This window comes from Ictalurus punctatus, chromosome 7 (genome assembly GCF_001660625.3).
Source record: "Ictalurus punctatus breed USDA103 chromosome 7, Coco_2.0, whole genome shotgun sequence".
Taxonomy (NCBI): Eukaryota; Metazoa; Chordata; class Actinopteri; order Siluriformes; family Ictaluridae; genus Ictalurus; species Ictalurus punctatus.
In genome coordinates, this window is record NC_030422.2 from 13,705,444 (window position 1) to 13,719,983 (window position 14,540).

General features: G+C 41.4%; 1 protein-coding gene across 3 annotated transcripts; it reads left to right on the forward strand.

Annotated features, from left to right (window-relative positions):
- Positions 1 to 3,993: 3,993 nt before the first annotated feature.
- men1 (multiple endocrine neoplasia I) lies at positions 3,994 to 14,017 on the forward strand. Of its 3 annotated transcripts, none has more exons than XM_017472864.3 (10): positions 3,994 to 4,180; positions 4,782 to 5,263; positions 5,561 to 5,769; positions 5,921 to 6,049; positions 6,136 to 6,176; positions 6,263 to 6,347; positions 8,351 to 8,487; positions 10,165 to 10,294; positions 10,403 to 10,576; positions 13,184 to 14,017. In XM_017472864.3, the coding sequence occupies exons 2-10, from the start codon at positions 4,828 to 4,830 to the stop codon at positions 13,691 to 13,693; spliced, it is 1,851 nt and encodes a 616-aa protein (XP_017328353.1). In that variant the 5' UTR covers positions 3,994 to 4,180; positions 4,782 to 4,827; the 3' UTR covers positions 13,694 to 14,017. The 3 variants fall into 3 exon arrangements, with proteins under 3 accessions (XP_017328353.1, XP_017328354.1, XP_017328355.1); XM_017472865.3 differs by lacking the exon at positions 3,994 to 4,180 and adding an exon at positions 4,211 to 4,481; XM_017472866.3 differs by lacking the exon at positions 3,994 to 4,180 and adding an exon at positions 4,211 to 4,475.
- The last annotated feature ends 523 nt before the right edge of the window (positions 14,018 to 14,540 follow it).

Genomic DNA, 14,540 nt, shown 5'->3' on the forward strand with positions numbered 1-14,540 from the left:
ATCACAAATCTAAGAGGTCTGCATTATAGCTGACACCTAGATGAACACTTTACAGTTGGATGTGTGACTGTAAGCCATTCCCTTCAAATGCTATTGAAGTTAGAAACGTGTTTAACAATGTCGTATGTAACTTTAGAGACGGTCCCTTAATTTCCGCATATCCGAGAATATCGAACGTCCAACGTCAAACCAAATTTATTCCAGTAGCAAACATACTTTTAGCATGTAGCTTTCACTTGGAAATGTGCAGAGGCATAGTCAGTCCTACTGAAAACTAACAAATATTAGTTTTTTAATTATTAACAAAAATTAGAAATCACAGAAATTCTAACGGTTTCCAACACAAATACCATTACAAACCATCAGCTGTTAACCAATAAAACCATTACCAAATGGTTTATGTTATGTAGTAGGACATATTAAGGATATACAGTTGGTATTGAACCTGTCAACATTTTTTTTCAGTAAATGTATTTCCGATGAGCTTATTCAAGTGAAATTTTCACCAGACTTTGGTATTAACTCAAGAAATCCACACATATTTAAAAAATGCAAACATTAAGATCCATAAATGAAGTTATGTGTAATAAAGAAGAATGACACAGGAAAAAGTATTGTACACACTAACTGAAATTTATTTAATACTTAATGGAGAAGCCTTTGTTTGTAATGACAGCTTCAAGATGTTTCCCGTATGAAGAAATTATTGGGTCGCAGTATTCAGGTCTGATTTTTGGCCCATTCTTCTAAACATATTGTCTTTATATCTTGTTCAATTGGATTCAAATCAGGTTACTGACCAGGCCATTCTAACACCTTGATTTTTTTCTCTCTGAAACCAATTGAGAGTTTCCTTTGCTGTATGCTTTGGATCGTTGTCCTGCTGGAAGTCCACCCATGTCTCATCTTCATCATCCTGGTGGATGGCAGCAGATTCTTCTCAAGAATCTCCCGGTAAAGGGCTCCATTCATCGTTCCTTCAATTATATGAAGTCTGTCAGTACCATGCGATGAAAAACAGCCCCACACCATGATTCTTCCACCTCCAAACTTTACTGTTGGTATAGTGTTTTTAGGGTGATGTGCAGTGCCATTTCTTCTCCAAACATGGTGTGTAGTATGACAGTAAAAAAAGTTCAATTTTGCTCTCGTCTGACCAGACTACACTCTCCCAGTATTTCACTGTTTGGGGCCAGTGAGCAGTTGCCTTTTGTTAGCTAGCTATATTCACTGAGCACTTTATTAGGAACACTACACTGATACTGGGTAGGGCCTCTGTTTGCTCTCAAAGCAGCCTCAATTCTTCATGCCATGGCTTCCACAAGACATTGGAAACATTCCTGTGAGGTTCTGGTCCATGTTGACATAATTGCATTACACAATTCTTGCAGATTTTTCAGGTGCACTTTCATTCTGCAAATCTCCCGTTCTACCACATCCTAAATCTGTTCTATTGGATTCAGATCGGGGGACTGGGAAGGTCAAGATCATTCAAATCATTGTTATGTTCATAAAACCATTATTAAGTTATTTTTGCTTTGTAACATGGTGCATTATCATGTTGGAAGTAGCAATTACAAGATGAGTAAATTGTGGCCGTGAAGGGATGCACATGGTCAACAACAATACTCAAATAGGCTGTGGCATTCAAGCGATGATTTTTTGGTATTAACGGACCCACAGTGTGCCAAGAAAACATTCCCCACACCAGCCTGGACTATTGACACAAGGCAGGTTGGGTCCACAGATTCATGCTGTTGATGCCAAATTCTGACCCTACCATCTGTGCACCTCAGCAGAAATCGAGATTCATCAGATCAGGCTACGTTTATCCAGTCTTCAACTGTCCAGTTTTGGTGAGTCTGTCCCCACTTCAGCTCTGATTTCAGTTTTTGGCTGACAGAAGTGAAACCTAAAATGATCGTCTGCTGTTGTAGTTCATCCAACTCAAAGTTCAGCGTGTTGTGCATTTTGAGATGCTTTTCTGCTCACCACAGTTGTACAGAGGGATTATCGGCATTACTGCAGCCTTTCTGTCAGTTCGAACCAGTCTGGCCATTCATCCATTGACCTCTCTCATCAACGAGGCGTTTCCATCTGTAGAACGTCAGCTCACTGGATGTTTTTCTTTATTGCATCATTCTGAGTAAACTCTAGAGAATGTTGTGTGTGAAAATCCCAGGAGATCAGCAATTATAGAAATACTCAAACCAGTATTTCTGGTCTGGCACCAACAATCATGCCACTGTCAAAATCACTGAGATCACATTTCCCCCCATTCTGATGTTTGATATGAGCACTATAAGAAGCTATTGGCCTGTATCTGCATGATTTTATGCATTGTAGTGCTGCCACGTGATTGGCTGATTAGATAATTGCAGAATGAACAGGTGTACAGGTATTTTAATAAAGTGTTCAGTGAGTGTAAACTTGCTTGTTTCTGTAAGACTTTACTCTAAACTTTAAAATTTCCCAGCATGTTAGCATGTTTGCCTCGCACCTCTGGGGTTGGGGGTTCGAGTCTCACCACCTCTGTGAGTGGAGTTTGCATGTTTTCCCTATGCTTTGAGGGTTTCCTCTGAGTAATCCAGTTTCCTCCCTCATTCCAATGACATGCATTATAGGTTGACTGGCATCTCTAAATTGTCTGTAGTGTGTGTGTGATTGTGTGATCCCTCTCCTTCCCTGGGATAGACTCCGGGCTCCCTGTAGGATAGGATAGGAAGGATGGATGGATGGAATTTACTGGGGTGACCAGAGGTGTGGCTATGGTTGACACTAGTGTGGCCCTGGTCACCCCTTGGCTCATGGAAATGTATATTGTATATATTTATATTACAGAAAATGCACAGTCAAAAAAGGCATATATATATATATATATATATATATATATATATATATATATATATATATATATATATATATATATATATATATATAATTGGACCTTTAATGACCATTGATGTGCCTTTAAAGCGTTACTTTAAAACCTAATTAAAGGTATACCACATGCACCTTCCTACTGGTTGTACCACTCCTGTGCAAGGAAAAGTCCAGTTTGATACATTACATTGCCAAACGTTTGTGGACATCTGACCATCATACCCATATGTGCTTTTCTGAACATTCCATTCCACATTTAGTCTCTACTTTCCTGTTATAATAACATCCACTCTTCTGGGAAGGATTTCAACTAGATTTTGAAGGGTGGTTGTGGGCTTTAGTGCTCATTCAGCCACAAGAGCATTAGTGAGCTAAGGCACTGATGTTGGGTGAGGAGGCCTGGTGTGCACCTGGGGTGCAGTCCATGTTCCAAGTTCCAGAGTTGAGCTCAGGGCTCTGTGCAGGTCACTCAAGGTCTTCCACTGCAACCTTGGCAAACCATGTCTTCATGGAGGTCACTGTGTGCACAGTGGCATTGTCATGCTGGAACAGGTTTGCGCCTGTAAGTTCCAGTGAAGGGAATTTGTAATGCTACAGCATACAATAATTATATGGAACAAAGTGTTTGAATTGAATGATTGTTCTCATGGTGTGACTATATAGTTAAAAACCATAAACCACATACTACACTCACATTCATCATACTCTATAAACACAAACGTCACAAATGTAGTGACATAATTGACATTTTATGAACTTTGCTGCCCTCAGCTGGCAAACTAAATATTTAACATTTAAAAACGCGCAAAAAAAGAAGCGTTAACATTGTCCATTTTGATGACAAAGCACAAATACCTAATTGATGATACTATCGCTTCCGCGTTTAGTTTTGAATGTTTTTTTTGTGTCTGTGTAGTTTTGAAATATAATAATAGTATATTGTAAATATAATAATAATAATAATATCTTGATTTATATTTATATTATTTGCGCAATTATAAATAATTACAATTTATATTCAAAGTTGATATGTAACCGAATAAGAAACACGACCACACCCAGAATAATACATTTCCCTATTGTGCGTCATTCGAACCGGAAGTATGTTAGTTCTTCCGCGGCCATCTTGGTGCAACTGAGTTCTGAGAATACGGATGGGACGAAGCCCGCGTTAGTGTGTAACAGTGCTGAAGGGATGTTGTATGTTGCTTGAATGTTTTTCTGGGTTGGAGTCACTGTGTTGCGCGGCAAAAGCGAGGGACAAAACAAAAGCATGTGAACATAATTTTCAGCTCAGGTGTGTATGACAGACACGGTTTCGAAAGTTCGAAAGCCAACGATTTCGAAATGTGGATATTTGCTGGTGGAGCACAGTAAATGTTTGGCTAATGTTAAATAGTTGTTGTTGCTGCTAACGTGTGTGCGTGGAGCATGTGACTGCTAACATGCTAGCTGTGAACTTCTGTTCAGTTAGCGTTAAGATTGTGACTTGTGAGTAACTCGTTGAAGGTGCGGGTCTATGCGGTTTGGTGAAGAGCTGCTAAAGAGAGTCTAGACACTGAGGAGCTCCTAATGAGAGTCTAGACACTGAGGTGCCAGTAGGTTATGTAACATTTAAACACACGTGTAAACACATTCTGCACGCGGGAACTGTTAGGAATTTGACAGGAACAAAAAGTCATTTGTTAAAGTGTTGTTAATCTGACTATTTTGGTGTAATCCTTATGTTTCCATCGGTTGTAGCCGTGATCTTGTATGAACCAGCAGGTTTAACATGCATGAATATGAGCTGTCATGTTGTTTCATTGCAAGTGCTCTGTTTATGGCCTGAATCTTCGTTTTTTGTTTGTTTTTTTGTTTTTTTTTTTAACTTGAAATGTTTTTACTTTCTGTTCCAGGTAATTATAGTGCAACAGGTCCCTTCCTGAAACTCAGCATCCCGACATGGGCCTGCGGTCAGCTCAGAAGAAACACTTCCCCTTGCGTGGCATTGATGGCGTGGTGCAGCTCTTTGAGTATGAGTTGGGAAACCCCGAGCCAGATCTGGCACTGCTATCTCTGGTGCTGGGCTTCGTCGAGCACTTCTTGGCAGTCAACCGTGTGGTACCTGTCAACGTCCCCGGAGTGCGCTTTGAACCCCTTAAAGGCGACTGCCTCAACTCCTGCTTCCCTACAGTAGACCTGGGCTTAATATCAGCACTGCATGAACGTTTCACGGCCCAGATCCGCGGCGCGGTGGATCTGTCACTGTACCGCAGGCCGGCCTCAGGTTCGAGCAGAGAGCTCGTCAAGAAGGTCTCGGATGTGATCTGGAACAGTCTGAGCCGATCGTACTTCAAGGACAGAGCCCACATTCAGTCTCTCTTCAGTCTCATAACGGGTAAGAGAAAGAAACATGGCAAGACCCCCCCCCCCCTCCCTTAATAAAACTTTCTCTTTAAGAAGCACCTAGGTCTATCCTAATCGAAGTCCTTTAGTCAGTGTGGTTATATTAGCGGGCATTTCAGGGCCACTTCAGATAGATAAGAGCAGTATTACTAAGCAAGTAATAACTAGTTTAGTCTTTGTAGTGTTACGTTGCCTCATTCCAAGATTTCGCTACTGTCGATACGTTTAGCCGAGTCATGATTTGCCCAGAAAATGTCATTGGTTCATCTCTGTTTTGATTTCCGAACAGGCACGAAGTTGGACAGCTCGGGCGTGGCATTCGCAGTGGTGGCTGCGTGTCAGGTTCTTGGACTGAAGGATGTTCATCTGGCCTTGTCTGAGGACCACGCCTGGGTAATCTTTGGCAAAGGGGGTGAAGAAACCGCTGAGGTCACATGGCATGGCAAGGGCAACGAGGACAGGAGAGGCCAGACAGTCAGTGCTGGAGTCAACGAGAGGGTGAGATTAGTGTAGTTACACTTTATATTGTACTTCATAGAAATCAGCCATAAAAATACATGTTAATTAACATAAGAATCAGCGTTATTTAAAAGATGACGAGGAAACAGACTTGTTCGACTACATTTTGTTACGGTATTTATCTCTGTAGAGCTGGTTGTATTTGAAAGGATCCTACATGAAGTGCAACCGCAACATGGAGGTAGCATTCATGGTTTGCGCCATCAACCCGTCTTTAGATCTACACACAGACAGCTCTGAGCTGCTACAACTTCAGCAGGTGAGCTCTAGGACGGTGCATGCTTTTAATGAAAAGAGACTAAGCAGGAGACGTTGTCTTATAACGTTCTTTTTCTTCCATCACAGAGGCTGCTCTGGTTGCTGTATGAGCGAGGAGACTTGGACAGGTGTGTTGTAAAGATTGTAAATAATTACAGTTGTGGTTATCTTGAAACTCCTGCTCAGCGATCTGAACTATTTATTTGTCTCTCAGGTATCCAATGGCAATGGGTACTCTTGCTGACCTTGAAGATCAAGAACCTTTGGGCAAAGGAGACCCTCTTTCAATCCATCTCAAGGTGCTGGAGCTTTTATCATCAGAAAGAAATGGGGGGGTGGGGATGCTCTCAAATCAGACACTTGCATTTGTATGTATCCTCACAGCTCCTGTGATTCTTTGGTTGAATTTACTATTTGAGTGTGTTCAATATGTTGCAGGCAGTATGACTGGTTGATATGATCGCACACCAGGAGGCCACATACCCCCTGTGGCCCTACACTATGCTAGAGTCAGTGAGGGAGGCGAATATCTGCTCCAAAGTGGGCCTCTTTTTGTTAGGAAGACCTTTGTTGCCAGCAAATTAGTCTGTGCACCTCTTGCTGAGACAAGGACGTGTCTGTACCTGTGATGTCTGGGGTTCAGGCGCAGGCTGATTTTGAAAGTTCTTCGTTCCAGCAAGTTCAAGAGAACTGCACCTGCACCATTAGTGATCCTAATCTCCTCAGCAGGAGGTAGTACCAAAAACAAAAAAAAACGGCGTGGCGGACTCCAGTTGGCGAGCGCAGTTATTTCCGCCACAAGTTGGCTAGCGTTCTCACTGAATCTGGCATCACGCTAGTGGATAGTGTGGGCCGTTTTAGTGTTCGAGTGCACAGCGAGGCCAAATGGCTTAATACTCCTTGATGGCGGCACACAGGAGCCAGTCGTCCAAATATGACAATATCCTGATGCCTCGGTCTGTTACAGGAGACAGTGCTGCTTGCATACATCTTGTACATCTCAGTACGACATCTGTGGAGATGGAGCAAAGCTGAAGGATAAGACTTTGAATTAGAAAATGATGACGAAGAAACCTTTATTTGTTAAATTTGCCTCACAGCATAGTGGAATTCTTGTTTTTGTGCATATCCCAGCTTGTTATGAAGCAAAGGTCAGCGTGCAGGGTCATCCATGATACAGCACTCCTGGAGCAGAGAGGGTTAAGGGCCTTGCTCAAGGGCCTGACGGTGGCACCTTGGTAGTGATTGCTTGAACCCTCAGCCTTCGGATCAGTAACCCAGACCAACCGTTGAGCAATCACTGCCGCTTGAATTCGGATGCATGTCACTGGGGCACTAATTGTAAAAATCATGTGTTCCAGTGTGTATGAGAACAAAGAAATCGGTATTGTGCAGATCCCCTGATAGAAAGCAGTTGCACAGTGTGAATCTGACAGGTTTAGCAACTTTAGGGAGGGCTTGTAAAAACCAGCTCAGCCCTTTCAAACCTACAGTCAGATGGAAACATTGAGTACACTGAGTAGGATCCTTTGATCTGAACTGTGGGGTCTATTATTTTCTTTTCTTTTTTTAATATAATGATTGTGCTGCTATCTAAGGAGGAATGAACTTCTTCAGTCAGAGTAGCAATCTTGTTGGAGTTGGATATGGACAAGGCCCTGAGCACATTGGGGCTGAATGCAGAACTGGAGCTTGTATCCCTGTGACCCTGTTACCAGGAACTGATGATCTGATTGTTGCTGCCCTATCAGCTGTAAATCATCCCAGTGTTAGCCCTAGGCCTTCTAGGCCCTATAGTGATTGGGGGCCCTTTATTATTTTGGTGTGGAGTGGGGGATGGATGCTGCTTAAGACCTGACCTGTGGGGTGAATGTGAGGTGTTCAGGCACCTGCTTGGAGCCTGAGTGACTGTAGGGCTCGCATGAGGTTGCATGGCTTTGTGGGCATCAGAACACAGGCCATGTTAAGATGACCAAAATAAAGCACTTCATGTTAGCGGATTCAGCTAACATAGCAAGCTCGGCAGTGGACCGTACGCGGTACGCTAGCACCACTAACAGTTGGATACCTGCAGCTCAGACTGTAGTCACAAGTTGTAATTATGTACACAAAGATGCGTATAAAGCGAGAGATTCATGACGGCATCATACGGTCTCAACATGCACGCACATGTGTACAGAAGGAATTCATGTGATATTTTTAATCCCACTGGTGTTTGAAATGGATAAGGTAGAATTAATTTTGGCCACACCAGATTTTCATCACTAACCACATACTTCACCTTTCACTGTGTTTTTTCAAGGCTGTGGAGTCCGCCAAGATGTACTACAACAATGAGCATATCTACCCGTTTATGTACTTGGCCGGATACCACTACAGACACAGGAATGTGCAGGACGCTCTGGGGGCCTGGGCCGAGGCTGCTACAGTCATACAAGAGTAAGTATCAGGGCTAGCACTTTAAAAAAAATAAAAAATAAAAAAAAAATTTAAATAAAACATTATTGTTTTTAAATGTCTAACTTTCTTTTCACCATACTGAAGACTTCGTTGCAAAAACGCGACCTGATAGATTTTATTTACATAACCTTATGTAATTTTTATTCTGAAGTAACGTTACTGTAATTTATTTCCAGCAGATGGCAGTGTTGGTCTGTTGTTTAGTGATGACATACGTGTGCATGTTTGTTTTGGAGAGCAAATACTTGTGATTAGTGGTCTCTCTTTCAGAAAGCTATCATCCTGTAAGATGTTTCGGTCTCAAGAACAATGTAGGGCAAAAGATTGTGTAAAGATTCTCTCCTATACACCACGCACAAGTGTTTTTGGCTATGCTCTAACTAAGCAAAATCCAACGTCCATATATTTTCAGTTGTGATTAAGCTACTGTAAATGCAGCATTATAATGGCTGCTGGAGCCATTCTACAGGTTGTCCCAAAGTTCTCCAGATTGTTTGCCAGCCCCACATCGGTTATGCCTTTGTCAGTTGGATGTTCATGGACGTTCACTTCTTGGTTGGTCTGCAAAACTTCCAGTCTTTTTGAATTTCTTAAGTTTGGCAACAGTGTTTTGTGTGAGTGTGTATGTTTCCTGTTAAAGTCCATCACATCCTCGCGACAGGTTTCCGATCCAGCCATGAGAGTGATTTCAATACATTTTTCTTTTGTCAAAGACATTCTTAAAGGCTATCTGAAAATAAATAAATAATATAAAATATGTATTAAACACTTTTTAGCAAAATGTCTTCCAAAATGGTTATTACCCCCAATGTATGACTCCCTGTATTTCTTAGTATTGTTCTACTCGGCATAGAGTCTTATCTGCCAGCATCCTAACCTGTTAGCACTGAGGAAAATTTGGGGAGGGGATCTAGATCTGTACCTTTCTCTCTGTAAGCACATGCTGCACAGACTGAACAACTAAAAATAGTTGTATCTGGTTTGCTTATGTGTCCTGAAGGATGTCTGCACCGGACACGCCCAAAACCCAGCCTCTTCCCTTTCCCTCTCTTCCTGTTTCCTGTTCCTTTTGGACACGGAGTGCTCCCTCCTTCTCTTTCCAAACAACTATTTCTGGACATGTTGTACATTTTGAATGTTTTTACAAACAATTTTCAAACATATTCTAGACCCTTTAAAAGAAATAGTTTTTGAAAAGCCAGTCCTGCACTTAACTGACCAAAAAGTATTTGTCTGTGTTTTGGCAGCTTGGAACACTCGGTTAGTGCTGTCACACAGTGTTAATTAGTTAATAAACTGTGTAATAATTATCTAATTATCTTTGAGTTTCAAGCACACTGTGAGTTGAGTGAATTGTAATGTAATGACATGGGTCTTACAGGATACAGTTTGAAAACTGGTGTTGTAATTAGTGAGCAAAATCAACACACGTTTAGGGCAGACCAAACCTTAAATATTTATTAAAGCTAGGTATTCTTTATTAAAACACGAACTCGCTATCAAAACCGTGCATCCACTGTTTTAGTCATTAGACAAGTGATTTCTTAAATTATATGTGCTGCTAATGTTTGAGGTTTTATGTTGTGAAATGCGTCATTTAAGAGACCTCGAGAGTAAAAGTTCTCTGATCACGAGTTTCCTCTTGTTTATTCTCAGTTACAACTACTGCCGTGAGGATGAGGAGATCTATAAGGAGTTCTTCGATATAGCGAATGATGTCATCCCCACCCTTCTCAAGGAGACGGCTGCTGAGAGTGGAGGAGAGGGCACTGAGGGAGCAGAAAAGGTATAATTTAAGCTAACAAGTTAGAAACAACCACCATTTCTCAAATTATCACAAACGTATGTGAAACTCAACTGTTTTCTCGCATGTTTGTTTGTGTTCTTCCTGTAGGACCAACCAAGGCAGGCCGCAGCCCTCTCTGCCTTACAGGACCCAGAGTGCTTTGCGCACTTGTTGCGTTTCTATGATGGAATCTGTAAATGGGAAGAGGGAAGTCCCACACCAGTGCTTCATGTAGGCTGGGCCACCTTCCTGGTTCAGTCTCTCAGCCGCTTCGATGCTCAGGTAAACCTACTTAGGATAATAAAAACTTAGTGGTAGATTTTTACATATTTGGACAAGCACACATTTGATCCTCTTTGAAAAAGTGCAAAATAATAAAGTTGATGCACTATCAAATATAAATAAATAAATAAAACCGATCAGTCACATGGAAAAGGTAAGTACACCCCTGTATTTATCACACCTTCAAATCCATAAAATTAAGATCAGGTGTGCCAGTGATTAGAACCTACTTAATTTGTCCAGGACTGGCCGTCCCAGCAAATTCAGCCCAAGAGCAGAATGGTTGATGCTAAACGTCACCAAGAACCCCAATTTTTCATCACAGGATCTGCTAGTAAGTCTTGCAACTGTTATTGTCAAAATGCAGGCATCCACAATCAAAGAGATTGCACAGATTTTACCTGCATGGGACGAGTGCCAGGAAAAAGCCATTGCAAGATGACAGTTTGCCAATCAGTATATAGGGAAAGACCAAGCCTTTTGGAATAATGTGCTCTGTATAGACGAGTCAAAGATGATGTGTGGCCACAGTAACAGCAGACATGTTTGGCGCTGACCAAAGACAGCTTTTCAGGAGAAGCACCTCATACCAATTGTGAAGCACTGTGGTGGAAATGTTATGGTTTGGGGTTGCTTCACTGACTCAGGGACTGGACAGCTTGCATTCATTGATTCATCTATGAATTCTGCATCATATCAAAGGGTGCTTGCTTTTAATGTGAGGCCATCTGTCTGCAAGTTGAAGTTTAACTGAAAGTGGACCTTTCAACAGTATAATGATTCTAAGCACACTAACAAATCCACCAAGGACTGGCTCAAAAAGAAGAAATCAAGGGTTATGGCCTAGTCAAAGCCTGGATTTGAGTGTCGTTGAAATGTTGTGGGGGGATTTGAAGCTGACAGTACATGAAAGAAAACCCTCAAACTTTTTGCAACTGTAAGAATATTGCATTGAAGAGTGGCCAAAAATTACAGCAAGCCAATATCAGTGACTGGTGGACAATTATGCAAAATGCCTACAAGAAGTTATTTCTCCTAAAGGGAGCAATACCAGCTTCTGAGCCCAAGGATGTACTTACTTTTTCCCACAGAAGAATATCACATCTATTTATATTTTTGTTGGGTAAATGTTTGAAAAGCTCATTTTCCTTGTGGGTTTGTTCAAGTATATCAACTTTATTAATAGGCACTGTTTCAAAGATGATCAAATATCTGCTTGTCCAAATATGAAAAAAGAAAAAGCCAACAATTTCCATGGGGTGTACTTATTTTTTCACATAACTATACATATGTAGTTGAACTTAAGAAGCCTATTGATCGCTGACCTCATCTAAAACTGTGTATTAGAAATGCAATATATTGGGGAATTGCACAGAACCTAGCATGGACCTAATGTTCTGTTGGGATTCTTGAAAAGCCACATGGTTTAGGAAAACGTACTCCAAAGGTCATACAAAGAGAAACTAGGTTATCGGTTCTACTTTTTGTACATGCAAATAAGAAAGTTACACCAAATCCAAGTCACAACAAACACAATATATTTCCGTAATAGACCAGAAAAACACCTTGTGCCAAACAGTAGCTACTGTATGACAATTAGTTCTGCCTGATTCCTGAGTTGCTAGCCATGTCTAAAACGTCATTTTAAAGCTGTCAGGGGAGCTCATTGCAAAAGAAAATAATAAATTTTGGGGGTTAGTATTTTAGTTCAGAATAACTTATTTTTTCCATGTAAAATATAGTCACTCTTAGTTTATTTTAATTTGATAAAATTTTATTTTTTATGCCTCAGCCACTGCGTGCTGGAGGCGTTATTTTTTCAGGTCGTCCATCCAAGATTCTAAGTAGCGCAATGTTTCAACAATGAGCGGTTGAATGTTTGTCGGATTTATATGGTATTATCTTTTATAACCAGCAGATCCAAATAGAGTCATGGTTAAATGTCAAATAGTTTTTCTTCAATAGTTTCCTTCATGTTTGTCATACAGAGCTGCTACTTACACGCCATTTTCAGGAACTCAAGGCCCCTTTTCTGGCTAGCTATGACTTTTACCATTGGCCTTTCCATGTGTCTGTCCGTCTTTCTGTCGGTCATGTATCATACATATCATATATATATATATATATTCTGTCAGATTCTTCTTAGCGTGACATCTCAAGAACAAGTTGTTGAATGTTTGTACGGTCTTTAGATGGATTTATCATTGTAATCAGGAGATGAACTGATTAGATTTTGAAATTGATCCCAACAGGGTCAAATGTCTGAAATAGTTTTTCTTCGATGGCTTCTTCCTGTTTGAAGTATATTTTAAAGTTGTTTCTGTCATATAAATTCGCCACAAGAAAGATTAGACTTGTGGTGGAGGCATCCCCATAGACGCTGTTGGCATTGAGTTGAATTTGTTTACTCGAGATTGCACTGTGCACTATGCTACAGTGTGGTAAAATAGTACTAATAGCATTTCTACAGTAGGTACAGTGTACAAATTGCTACAGTGTATCTGCATTATCAGAGTAGTGTGTTCCCCAAAAAATGCTGTTTCACAATGTTGCATTCTTGCAAGAGGGGAATTCCTCCTTTAGTGGATTAATTCTTCTTTCTCTCAGATAAGACAGAAAGTAACAATCATTACCAAAGAGGCAGAGCCACAAGATGATGATGATCAAGCCAGCGACGACCCCCGTGAGGGCAGAAGGAGAGGCCCACGACGCGAGTCCAAAGTTGAGGAATCTGCAGGATCCTCTCCACCAGCTACCAGTGCAGCTCCGCCCTCCCAGCCTGGCCAGCCCAAAAAAGTGGGTGGAGAAGGAGGCCGCCGTCGTTCTTCAGCTGGAGGACGAGTGAAAGAGACAGACGGGAAGAACGAAACGTCTTCCCCAAACAGTCCTGTTCCTTCCCCTACCCAAGCAGCGGTAGTGTCCAGCGGCCCCATGGTGACATTCCACAGTGAGAAGATGAAGGGCATGAAGGAGCTGCTCTCGGCAGCCAAGATCAACTCAAGTGCCATTAAGCTGCAACTCACCGCCCAGTCACAAGTTCAGATGAAGCGGCAGAAGCCCACCCCCTCCGGTGACTACAGCCTGTCCTTCATGAAACGCCCTCGCAAGACTCTCTAGAATGTTCCTTAAAAGATCATTTTCTTTTCCAGGTTACTGTCACCTTGAGTAAACATCACTTTGCCTGCACTACTGTAGGATGCAGTATTTTCAAAGTTGATGGTGAAAACTGTCAGCTCACTGAATGGTCTGTCATGTACCAGCACTGACTGTTAATATGATCCAATAGCAGGATTCCCCATTTCCATCCCTCAAGAGCCACAGCACTGTATAATTTACGTTTTTCCACGCTCTTACTAGGGCAGCACAATATGAAAAGACTATTGCTACAGAGTGGGATTGTGAGATGCCTTGCAAAATATTAAAACAAGGAGGTGAACCCGTGATGTGTCACGGTCTGCATTTATTTGCCCAAAACGACATTAAAAAAAAAACAAATCACAACAATACCATAATTGTTTCAAATATCCACATGAAACTTATTTAGAACAATTGCAATTAATCCAAAGGCTTACAATACATGATCTAAAAGGGTGATTGCTTAGCGCCATTAAATGTTCAGAACTACAGGGTGTCCAAAAAGTCTCCATACATAGGGGAGTATGTGTGCCAGTATCATGGCAGTTGTGCCTTTTTCAGTGGCTGTTGTGGACCTCCACTTCTTCCAGTCTTTTTGAATTTGTTAATAAGATCGGCAACAGTGCTCTGTGTGATGTGCATGTCATGTTTCCTCATAAAGTCCATCGCAACCTTACGACAGCTTCCCGATGCAGCCATGAGAATGAGTTCAATGTGTTCTTCTTTTGTCAATGGTGTTCTTAAAGGCTGGAAAAAGTATATAATATGAACCATGTATGAAAATTTTTTGAAGATATTTCACTAAGAAATGTTAATTTGCCCCGTGTGT